This window comes from Loxodonta africana, chromosome 4, assembly GCF_030014295.1.
Source record: "Loxodonta africana isolate mLoxAfr1 chromosome 4, mLoxAfr1.hap2, whole genome shotgun sequence".
Classification (NCBI taxonomy): Eukaryota; Metazoa; Chordata; class Mammalia; order Proboscidea; family Elephantidae; genus Loxodonta; species Loxodonta africana.
Window position 1 is genome coordinate 71,934,696 of NC_087345.1, and position 12,695 is coordinate 71,947,390.

Below are 12,695 nucleotides of genomic sequence, written 5' to 3' on the forward strand. Positions count from 1 at the left end.
TATTTTTAAAACTTGAGGTGTAATTCACATACCATAAAATTCACCATTTTAAAGTGTACCATTCAGCATATTCACAAAATTGTGAAGCCATCACCACTATGTAATTCTAGAATGTTTTTATTACCCCCAAAAGAAACCTGGTACCCGTTAGCAGTCACTCCCCACCCCATCCCCCTTCTTTCAGCCCCGACAACCGCTAATCTATGTTTCATCTCTGTGAATTTGTCTATTTCATATAAATGGAATCATACAACATGTGACCTTTTGTGCCTGGCTTCTTTGACTTAGCATGACGCTTTCAAGGTTCATCCATGTTGCAGAATATATCAGCACTTCATTCCTTTTTATTGCTAAATAACATTCCATCGTATGAAGAGAAAATTTTCTTCTTTTTCTATGGCTATACCATGTTTGGTTTATCCATTCACCATCAACATTTGAGTTGTTTCCACTTTGGGGTTATTGTGAATAAGTCTGCTATGAACAGTTGTGTACAAGTTTTTGTCTGAACATATGTTTTCGTTTCTCTTGGGTATATGCCTAGGATTGGAATTGCTGGATCATATGGTAACTCAATATTTAACTTTATGAGCAATTGTCAAACTGTTTTCCTAAGCAGTTGTGTCGTTTTACATTCTTACCAACAATGTATGAGGATTCCAACTGCTCTACATCTTTGTCAACAATTGTTATTGTTGGGTTGTTTTTTTTTTTTTAATCTACCCTCTATCAGGACTGATATCGTCTCAAACTTAAGTCTGATTTGACTGTCAGACACATTTGCAGATGTTAAGAAATAAAACTGTGGTTGAAGATATCTGGATGGATGAGGTGTACATTCATGTTATTAAGGCTCATAGATTTCCCAAGAATTTTTAACGAACATTTAGTTTAAAAATCACACAAATTATTCATGTTATCTTATAAATAAAAAAAAAAATAGGTTTCTGAAAATAACTCTAAGGGTTTTTCTTATTCTAAAAGTCATACATGTTCTCCGTAGAATATTTAAAATATTGGATAAAAGCCCGAGATTATGGTTGTTGGCATTTTTTGTAATCTTTTTCTGTCTTTTTTCCTGTGTAAAGCAGAATTGCAAATTTAAGTTATCCCACAATCAGATGGATAGAGGAAGCTAAATTTCTTTATGATGTCAATAGTTTATCTCATTTGTCTCACAAAGTCTCATCCACTGGTTTTCATTAGAACAGATAACTGTTTAAACTTAGTCAGATCAGTTTGTCTTCAGGCACTGCTTAACCAGTGCTTAATTGTGGAATATATGGTATCCCACCTACTTTCTATGCCTCTGGAGTTCTTTGGGAGTATACTTTTCCTGCTGGAAGTGTTTGCTTCCCTCCAGTGGGGACTTGTGTAACTGTGAAAGATGAAAAAAATATTTGTTGAAACGAAATATCTGGGGTATCAGGCAAAACCAGAGGTGCCCCATATCTTAATCATCTAGTGCTGCCATAACAGAAATACCACAAGTGGACAGCTTTAACAAAGAGAAATTTATTTTCTCACAGTCTAGTAGATTACAAGTCCAAATTCAGGGCGTTGGCTCCAGGGGAAGGCTTTGTCTCTCTGTCGGCCCTGGAAGAAGGTCCTTGTCCTCAATCTTCTCCTGGTCAAGAAGCTTCTCAGGTGCAGAGACCCCGTGTCCAAAGGACATGCTGTGCTTCTGATGCTGCTTTCTTGGTGGTATGAGGTCCCCAACTCTCTGCTTGCTTCCCTTTCCTTTTATCTCTTGAGAGACAAAAGGTGGTGCGGGCCACACACCAGGGAAACTCCCTTTCCCTTGGATCAGGGAGGTGACCTGAGTTAGGGTGGCGTTACAATCCCACCCTAATCCTCTCAACATAAAATTACAATCACAAAATGGAGGACAACCACACAGTACAGGGCCTAACCAAGTTGATACGCACATTTTGGGGCAGACATAATTCAATCCATGATACCCCATGTACCCAAATGGAAGGCCCTGGCAATAAAACCTACTACCCAAGACTGGTGGGCCGGATGGGCTCCCACAAATCATGTATTTTCATATAATAGTTCTCAAAATCTACATTGTTGTTGTTAGGTGCCGTCGAGTTGGTTCCGACTCAAAGCAACCCTATATACATCAAAACAAAACACTGCTCAGTCCTGTGCCATACTCACAATCGTTGCTATGTTTGAGCCCATTGTTGCAGCCGCTGTGTCAATCCCTCTCTTTGAGAGTTTTTCTCTTTTTCACTGACCCTCTACTTCACCAAGCATGTTGTCCTTCTCCAGGAACTGGTCCTTCCTGATAACATCTCCAAAGTACATGAGACAAATTCCTGCTGTCACCACTTTTAAGGAGCATTCTGGCTGTATGACTTCCAAGACTAACTTGTTTGTTCTTTTGTCAACACCATAAATCGAATTCATCGATTCATCTTCAGTCTTCCTTAATCATTGTCCAGCTTTCATATGCATATGAGATGACTGAAAATACCAAATACCAATTGTTCCCTGCACCCAAGTTACCAAGTTCATCCCTCATAAAACATCAGAAAATTTGGGCTCACTAAGTATTTCACAATGAATACCCTGTCTTTTCTGCCATATAATTACCATCCTACATCTAGCTTGCTTGAAAAAAAAAAAGTGCATTACAGATTACTGTGATATGACTCAATTTTGTGCATATGATGGGGTGGGATGTTCCTTGATACAAATGAAATTCAGAGCTAGATAATCCTTTCTTTTAGGTAACAGTTGGAATTTTGACTATTTAAGAATTAAATGAGCAAAACTTTTTCATTTTTAGTGGCCCATAAGAAAAGGAGATGTTCTATTACATTGAGTTATTACCTTTTTATGAAATACCCATGAGAAAAACCTATAAGTTTAATGGCATTCTAGGTTTGAGGGAGACCAGGTTTGCAAAAGACCCTCACATCCCATTATTCTTAGGTCTATGTTGTGTTCATAATGACCAAGTGCTGCTTTGGTTGATTTATGCAAAAGGAAAGTCTTTTCAGATGGGTAAAAAGAGAAGTAAAGCATTTTGGTAAATGGTTTTCATTTTGGAATTCAGTTAATATTTGTCAAGCATAGTGCTTGTCATTAAAATATGTAAAAGCTTGCTTCATGCAAAGCTTCATTCGTCCATAGGAAAGAAAAAAAAAAAAGACTTAGAGAATGAAAGTTGAGTTGGTTTGGGATAAAGAGTTCATTTCTTCTTCTATGTACCTGGAGGACTTTGTAATGAATGTTCTGTTAAAGTAAAAAAATAAATAAATAAAAACAACAACAACCAAAAGTCCAAAGTCCTCCTCTATCAAAATCTAATGGCTGTTTGCTCTCTTTGTAGTGTCATTATACCAGTGGTAAGACACGGCTTCAGGCCTGGGTGAACGGTACTATATCTTCTGCTTCCGCCTTGAAAATTTCTGCCTTAGGGTGGGAAAGGTAGACTCCTGAGGTAGAAAAAATAGACTCTGGAGAAAGAAAGAAGAAAAATATATAATTTTGATATCTAAGATTCAAAAATCTATGAAAACATTAGCAATACTCACTTGACACAAAGTAAAAAAGAAGAATGTATTGTTGGGATCTAAGACATTCAGAAAAATGCCTTGCTGTGATATTGCGCTCCCTTTATGCCCTGCCTCGTATCTTCTCGGCCAACCTATTGCTCTGACCGTTGCTACAGCAACCAGTTTTGTGCAAACGTAACCCCCATTGCACCTCATCTTAGCTGTTGCACACTTCTTTTGCTTTCACCCAGAGGCTTTTCTGGGTCCGAAAGAACCCAGGGCTTCGAACCAGTTCTGTCTGATTCAGTCGTGGCCAACAAAGCGAAACCCAAATGGACTCGAATTTTTAAAATGTGGGTGAGTCAGAACAATATGCAGAACAGGAAAAACTAAGGGCCAAAGCCTTGCTAGAAACTTAATCTCCCTCTAGGAAAACGAGGACAGCGTGCATGTTGCATAGCAACCAAATCTGTTGACCGGCAGAGTCAGAAACAGCGGTACCCGGCTCAAAGATGGCGCTACTTTGAATGTGTGTCGCTCTCCACAGTCCTGGCAATAATCCAACCTCTCGTATTAGACTCCTAAAAGGCTCACTATGCCTCTTCCAAGTCTCCCATTCCAGGGCTTTGACCCATAATTTCTCCTGTTCCACTTACCATTCCCCTTCATGCAAATTTTTAAAGTTCACCTTTGTTCCAATTTTGCTTCACTGGCCATGACTGAACTGGCTCAAACCAATTCGAGCCTTCTGAGAAACACATGCTGCACGCACACAGTCTCAGTATGGAAGTGTGCCCTTGACCAGTGGTAGACGGGTGCTCATGAATAAACACTTCCCTTCCTTCCCTCAGGAGTCTTTGGGTGGTGCAAATAGTTAAGTGATCAGCTGGTAACCAAAATGTTGATGGTTTGAGCCTGCCCAGAAACACCTCAGAAGAAAGGCCTGGTGATCTGTTTCCAAATAATCAGCCATCGAGAACCCCGTGAAGCACAGCTCTACTCAGACACACGTGGGGTTGCCATGAGTCGGAGTTAACTCAATAGCAGTTGGTTACCTCCCTTCCCTCAATCAGACGAATCTAAGGCACAGGCTACATGGCTCCTTAGAAGGACCCAGCAGGATCGAGCCCAACTGCCCAGAGCGGTGACCAACCTACAAACACACCTTTGTGTTGGCTTTCCTACCTTCCCTGTTTCATCCTTTCTATCCCCTCGTCTGACTTCCTAGGATTACTTGCTCAAGTCAAAGATCTGCATGCAAACCTTGTCTTCTGAGGAATCCTCAATTAAGACAGATGTCATCAGGTACAGGTGTAGGTCTACTTTCAGAAAAAGTGACATTCAAAAATCAGAGCTCAGAGAAAAGATCATTTAGGGGGTCATTCACTTCTGGCAAGATGTATCTTAAATTACAAGCACTTAAGGGTCAATTAAAATATTATTCTGTTTATTAAAAAGTAATATAAATATAGGATTTTGGTAACACATTTATTATAAAGAAGATATATATCTAAAATCATAAGCAAATGTAGTAAGTAGCCTGTTTTTTTTTCCAAAAAAGAAACTCAAATAATATAAAAACCAGAGTAGATCTGAAATAAATGAAAATAGCTGCTATTTGAAAACATTTCTCTTCTCAAAGCCCTGTAATTCCCTTGGAAATGTAACGCGCCTCTGTAAGAAGCACAGAGTTCCTTTCTTATTTGTATTCTTCTCTGTTTCAGGCAAATGTCCACAACCTTGTCGAAACGGAGGTAAATGCATTGGTAAAAGTAAATGCAAGTGCTCCAAAGGTTACCAAGGAGACCTCTGTTCGAAGCGTAAGTACTCACTCCAATCTTGGTTACGGGGTAATTAGACTAGCGGTAGCCTCTCATTTTGTAACTTCTGTGCCTACTGCATGTTGCGTAGGCATTGCAGTTCACCTTTCTTCATGGACACATGCTTTCTTTATGTGGAGCAAAAGCATTGTATGAAGTCCGTGCATGTACAGAAAACCTACACACACTCACACATACAATTGAACCTTTTAACTTATAGGAATTTCCTTAAGGAAAATAAATTTCTCTTGCCCACTGGTTTCAAAATTCACCTAAGCATCTTTTCTGAATGTGAAGTATCGTGGTTAGTTTAAGATCACTCAGAGCTTTTTCCAAAAAGTCCAAAACTGGCCTATAGCTGGAGATTAACTTAGAAAAAAAAAAAAAAAAGTTAGGGGATGAAGCCAAAACTAACACATTCTAAAGAACTGCAGGATAAGCAGCTGTGTAATTCTGTTGACAATGAAAGCTCAAGAAAACATTCATTTCATCTCCTGTGATTCTAGCTGTTTGTGAGCCTGGCTGTGGTACACACGGAACCTGCCATGAACCCAACAAATGCCAGTGTCAAGAAGGCTGGCATGGAAGACACTGCAATAAAAGTGAGTAGAAGCCCGTCTGGGGAGCCCATCTTTTTCACTTCTGCTATCTTGGTTCCAAAAGTTAATCTACCACCAGTTGCCATCGAGTCATTTTTTCCAACTGTAGGGGACCACACGTGTGTCAGAGTAGAACTGTGCTCCACAGGGCTTTCGATGGCTTATTTTTCAGAGGTAGGTTGCCAGGACTTTCTTCCTGGGCACTTCTGGGTGGACTCCAACCTCCCACCTTTTGATTAGTAGTTGAGCTTATCTAGGCACTCCCAAAGGTTAATCCAAACCAAAACCAAACCCATTACCATCAAGTTGATTCCAACTCATGGTGACCTTATAGGACAGAGTAGAACTGCCCCACAGAGTTTCCAAGTCTTTAATCTTCACAGAAGCAGACTGCCCCATCTTTCTTCCTTGGAGCAACTTGTGGGTTTGAACCGCTGACCTTAAGTTTAGCAACTGAGTGCTTTAACCACTCTGCCACCAACGCACCTTCAACTGCCACCAGCGCACCTTCAAAGGTTAATAAAAAGACAGCCCATAATTCAGCCTGAACTTCTATTACATTAAAAGCAACTTCTCTCCTTTTTCCTCTGCACCCCCAACTCTCTAAACTTTAGAGTCTGTATTTAGAGTGTAAAGAGTAATTCGTCATTACAAAATATTACCATAGATTTTTTTAGGTTAAAAGTGCAGGTTGCCTTGGTAATACAGTATATTAAGTATGAAGAAAATTACAAGTAAATTGAGATTTTTAATTAAATGTAGAATCAGTATCTAGTTGGCTCTGATTTTATCATTCAAGATTTATAAGCTAACATACAAAACATGAAGAGTTTCACTTTTTTAAATTTTTATCAGCTACTGGATATTTGAAATGAGTTCTTTTCAGGGGAAGAAAAGGTCTTTGAAGTCTTCTATGGGAAAGAGAAATAATTGGGTTGCATTATTTTCAAATTTACTGACTACCAAATATGAACTAGCTGTGTAGATAAACAGAGCCCTGGTGGCGCAGTGGTTAAGAACTTGGCTGCTAACTGAAAGGTCAACAGTTCGAATCCACCAGATGCTCCTTGGAAACCTATGAGGCAGTTCTACTCTGCCCTGTAGGGTTGCTATGAGTCAGAATTGACTCCACAGCAACGGTTTTTTTTTTTTTTTTTTTGGTTTATGTGGATAAACAACTGGCCTATTTCATACACTAAAAGAAGCTTGCTAAATTCAGTTATTCAATGTGAATTTGTACTCTGTACCAAGCACAAAGCTAGTCACAGGGGACACAACAGTGAACAGAAAGAAATGGCCTCGCCTCAAGGAGCACAGGTTCGAGTGGGAGGGACAGTCAATTAGCAATGCAGTTTCAGTAAACCTGGCACCTAGAACTCAGCCTCGTAAGTATGGGCCCACTGTCTACTTTCCTTTGAGAAAAGGAAGATGTGAGTCATTCAATACTCTTCAATAACAAAAGCCAAATTTGTGTCTATAATACTACAAAATAGTGGACAAAACTTGAAAACATCACTTACATATCAGATATCATTCTAGATCAGTGATGACCAAAGAGTAGTGTAGGTATTGAACCAGGTAGTTGGGGTTATTGTTGTTGGGTGCCATCAAGTCAATTCCAAGTCATAGCGACCCCATGTGATAGAGTAGAACTCCTGCATAGGCTTTTCAAAGCTGTAGTCTTTACAGACATTGGCAGATCACTGGGTCTTTTTCCTGCAGAGCCACTGGGTGGGGTCGAACTGCTAACCTTTTGGTTGGCAGCTGAGCGCTTAACTGTTGGGCCACCAGGGCTCCTTATTCAGCTGGGGTACTGAACAGAAGTATTAATTTTAATATATTTTATACTATTTTATTTATATTTATACATAAATTTATAAACGTATTTAATAAAACACATCATCCCTCGTGTGCAAGGGGGATTGGTTCCAGGACCCCCAGGGATACCAAAATCCGAGGATGCTCAAGTCCTTTATATAAAATGGTGTGGTATTTGCAAATAGCGTACGTATATCGTACATCCTCCCATGTACTTTAAATCATCTCTGGATTACTCATACAATGTATATGCTATGTAAATAGTTGTTATATAATATTGTTTAGGGAATAATGAAAAGAAAACAGAGTCTTTTTTTTCCTAATATTTTCAATTCACGGTTGGTTGAATCTGTGGATGCGAAACCCGCAGATATGGAAAGCTGACTGTACATAGTACATTTTATATAAATGTTTATATGTATCTCAATTTTTCTAACTTCTCATTTTGGGACATATTTTACAATGTTGACATTATGTTAGTCTGGTAGTGCAAGTATATGTAATAAATGGGTATATGTGTATACATATTTATTTAACGTAGGTTGGCATCTGGTCTAGGCTACGCTAAACCATTGATTCGATTCTTTTTCACACACCAAATTGACTGAATTGTTGATTGAATTAGCTTCAGGTAGACAGCCTAATAGAAGTGCAGTGCCTCTGAAAAATAGCTCTTTACCCAGGTGATAGTGGTTGAATGGCATCCCTTAAGGACTCAGGGGGAAACCTTTTTTGGACTAAAAGACCCATGGAAGACTGGCCATCTCTGGAGTCATTTTGGAAAGGAATAAACCAAACCCTTTATGCCACCCTCAACTGGATACAGACCTCAAGGCTTGTCCCATAATCAGTCTAACTTGCCAGAAGTCCTAGGGCCCAGGGATGACCTGAGGTATGACCACACATTCCAGGACTCAGTTACGAAAGTCAATTACAGAAGTCTTCTAGGACCCACATCTGGGGCCTGGTGACTACCAAAATGGTGAAGAGACAAGCACAAGGGATACTGTTCATACTGATGTATTGGGTCACTCTTCTAAAAAGAAGACAAATAGGAGGCCCTCACCTACAATTCTGAGGGTCTGCCAGTCCACAAATAGTACCTCCACTTGTAAACCAGGCTGCTAGAAGCTTTTGTCATCAGAGTATCTCTGTCAGATCAAAGCATTGCATCAGAAGATACCCTGGAGCTTGATTAAAATGCAGTTGTGTTTTTTTGGGAAGGGCTACCTGCCATTTTGCTCAGTAGCAGAGAGAATAAAGCTGAAAGAATGGGGTTTATTTCATTTTATTTTTTAATGTGGTTTAGATGAAGGTTTGCAGAGCAAATGATTTTCTCAAACAATTAATACACATGTTGTTTTATGACATTGGTTGCCAACCCCACAATGTGTCAACCCTCTCCCCTTCTTGACCTTGGGTTCCTCATTACCAGCTTTCCTGTCCCCTTCTGGCTTCTTATTCTTGCTCCTGAGCTGGTGTGCCCATTTAGTCTCGTTTGGTTTTATGGGTCTGTCTAATCTTTGGCTGAAGGGTGAACCTCAGGAGTGACTTTAGTACTGAGTTAAAAGGGTGTCAGGAGGTCATATTCTCAGGGTTTCTCCAGTTTCTGTCAGACCAGTAAGTCTGGTCTTTTTTTGTGGATTAGAATTTTGCTCTATGTTTTTTTCCAGCACTGCCTAGGAGCCTCTATTATGCTCCCTCTCAGAGCAGTAGCCAGGCACCATCTAGTTGTGCTGGACTCAGTCTGGTGGAGGCTGTGGTAGTTGTGGTCCATTAGTCCTTTAGACTAATCTTTCCCTGTGTCTTTGGTTTTCTTCATTCTCCCTTGCTCCAGATGTGGTGAACCCAGTGGAATATCTTAGGCAGCCACTTACAAGCTTTTAAGACTCCAGATGTTACTCACCAAAGTAGGATGTAGAACATTTTCTTTATAAACTATGTTATGCCAGTTGAGTTAGATGTCCAGAATGGGGTTTATTTTGACTAAAAGGAGATGACAAGGAATCTCTGAGGCACAGAATTCTGCTAAGAGCTGACTCCACATGGTATAACTCGTTGGAAAGTCCCTGGCACCCAGCATCTTAGTGGGAGGAGGATACTGGAGACAGACTTCCCTGCCTAGGCTTACCCTCGCCAGCAGGGAGGTTTGGGCTTCATGGGTGGTAGATCGAGCAGCATAGTAGGGATTTACTCCAGTGGGTTGTTGGCTCCTATTTTGACTATTCCAGGGAGCTACTACCTTACATAGTGACAATGCAAGGAAACACATTCAGAAACGAAGTATTGTGTTCTCAGTAGTTGTTTAATGGCATGCCTGCATTAAAAAACCCCAAGGGACAAATGAAATGCCAAAGTTGACTCTCAAGCACAGGAAGATGGAGGCAGACTTTTAAAACCTATTTGCTGTCTTGGGTCAGTTTCAGGAAATGGGTAGAATTGAGTCAGTATCCTAAGCACCTCTACAAGTTCATCCTGAGCCCCCCCAAAAAAATCACAAGTAGGAGGAAGAGAGGTCTTTGATGGCTCTTAAATGTTTAATCCAGTGTTATACTCTACTTATAACCTAGCTGGCAACAGAGAGGATGCCCACTCTAAACACTGACAAAGAGTTCAAATCGTAACCCTTTCTCTAACATGTGTAACGGAAGCCCTGAATTCTTAGAAAATTCCTATTTTGTCTAAGTGCAATAGCCACACCCGATCATGTGATCTATATGAAGAGTAGGATTTGTCATACTGAATCGGATCAATAGCATCTAAGTTGGTTTTGCAATGCAAAGGATCAATGATCAAATCCTCTGCAGAAGGTTCCTTGTATTCAAGACCTCAGTGCTAGAGCATCGGGAGCCCGTGGGTGGAGAGCCTCCCATTCCATCACATTCATCCAAGCTTTGCATTAAGAGTTCCTGCACGGCCTCGATAAATAGTGAGTCGGAGATTCCGTGGAAGCCAGGTTTGATGGAGTTAGTAAGGAGGGTTTCTTTTAACAGAGTTCTTGAACTTGTAACACGTCTTCATTCAGGTAGCTTTTTGTGGTTGCCGTGGTCTTTCATTCTGGGTTGAAAAGGGAAAATGAATTTCATTTGAATGGTTAATAACAAATCTGAAGAGCCTTTTTTTTTTTTTGTAGTTTCTCTTCTTTTAAGCTGTGAATAATTTTGCAGGGTACGGAGCCAGCCTCGTGCATGCCCTGAGGCCAGCAGGCGCCGGGCTCGGGCAGCACACGCCTTCACTTAAAAAGCCCGAGGAAGGGCAGGATCCACCTGAATCCAATTACATCTGGTAAACTCCGACATCTGAAACGTTTTAAGTTACACCAAGTTCATAGCCTTTGTTAACCTTTCATGTGTCGAATGTTCAAATAATGTTCATTACAGTTAAGGATACTGGCCTGAATTTTATTAGCTTCGTTATAAATCACTGAGCTGATATTTACTCTTCCTTTTAAGTTTTCTAAGTACATCTGTAGCATGATGGTATAGATTTTCTTGTTTCAGTGCTTTGGGACTGATTTTATATTGTCGGTTGATCAGGTTAACATTTTGCCTTTTCAGTGTGTAGTTGGCAGATAATTTTCAAAATTACAATGCATTCATGGTGTCCAGGGGCAGGGGAACCTTAGAAAAGGTAAATCACAAGGGTTTGGATGAAGCAGTCAATAGTGCCGAAGTTACACTGTTTCAAATTTTGTTGTCATGTATTTAGATGTTTCATGTTTCACATTTTTAAAAATTGCTCTTATTTTTTAACTCTCACTACATTTTGACTTTACCATTATTGCAGAGAATTTGATATTAACAAAAAAAAAGCAAACAAACAAAACACTGTGGTAGTGTCATTTAAACAATATAATATATTGTAAGCACAATAAAATAGGGACTATAATGTATGAACTCTTTGCATTGGCTTGAAGCAATATAATATATTGTAAACAAAACACAGCTCTTACATAATAAACGTTTTATACTATTTGTATGTATAAAATAAAAGTGCTGCTTTAGTTTTCTGAATATTGCATAGAGTGTTCTTTGCATGTGCTATCTTATGCAAATAAACTGTGTTGCCATTCCGTGGTATTTTGATACTTTGAAGTACCATAAAGAGGCTAAGATGTTCCATTCTCTCACTCTGTCTTAGCTCTCCAGACACATCCCTTCCTCTTTTCTCTCTGTGAGCAAGCTAATTTTTGGTATCCCTTCGAACTGATAATCTTTAAAATATATCTTCCACGTTTATTCACAGATGAACTGTGTGAGGAAGAGGTGGCAAAAGAAGAGTTGATGGCAGGGTTCAACTTCTCATCTACTATCCCAATTTGTCCCTGACCCTAGCAAACAAAAGCTCTACAGTTAAGTCCAGCCAGGCTATTCAGAGGGCAGTTGATTGAGCATATTGTTATTTGGCCCTGTTACTGGAAATTTTTGAACACCACCTCAAGTGGCTTCTCAAAGTATTACCATCAATCACATACAATAAAAAACCAAGACCATTGCCATCTAGTGGATTCTGACTCAGTGACCCTATAGGACAGAGTAGAACTGTCCCATAGAGTTTCCAAGGCTGTAATCTTTATGGAAACAAGCTGCCAAATCCTTCACTCACAAAGCTGCTGGTGGGTTCGAACCGCTGACCTTTCGGTTAGCAGCCAAGTGCTTAACCATTGCGCCAGCAGGGCTCTTTACCATATACAATACTCCTCCTTAAAGGAGTTTTGGTAACTAGACATTTTTTTTCTCATCTCATACAATGTTCAGTGATCTTTATAACACGATTTTAGCTTGATTCTGCAGGCATAGTCAGCTCTAATTGAGAGCAGAGAGAAATGTCTACTATGGGTTCTCATAAAGAGGTCAGAGTGTCAGGTAATAATATGCAATGCTCTCAGTAATGTGGACAGAGTTGTAACAGATATTTCATATTCCTCAAAAAGGCACAAATCATCA

At 39.8% G+C, this 12,695-nt stretch overlaps 1 protein-coding gene across 1 annotated transcript in view; it reads left to right on the forward strand.

Moving 5' to 3' along the window:
- WIF1 (WNT inhibitory factor 1) overlaps positions 1 to 12,265 on the forward strand; it is an 84,334-nt gene extending 72,069 nt beyond the window's left edge. Inside the window, exons 8-10 of the mRNA XM_064283923.1 lie at positions 5,237 to 5,332; positions 5,839 to 5,934; positions 10,917 to 12,265. Coding sequence (XP_064139993.1) covers positions 5,237 to 5,332; positions 5,839 to 5,934; positions 10,917 to 11,038 — 314 coding nt within the window. The 3' untranslated portion in view covers positions 11,039 to 12,265. The remainder of the gene's footprint in view (positions 1 to 5,236; positions 5,333 to 5,838; positions 5,935 to 10,916) is intronic.
- Positions 12,266 to 12,695: the final 430 nt, after the last annotated feature.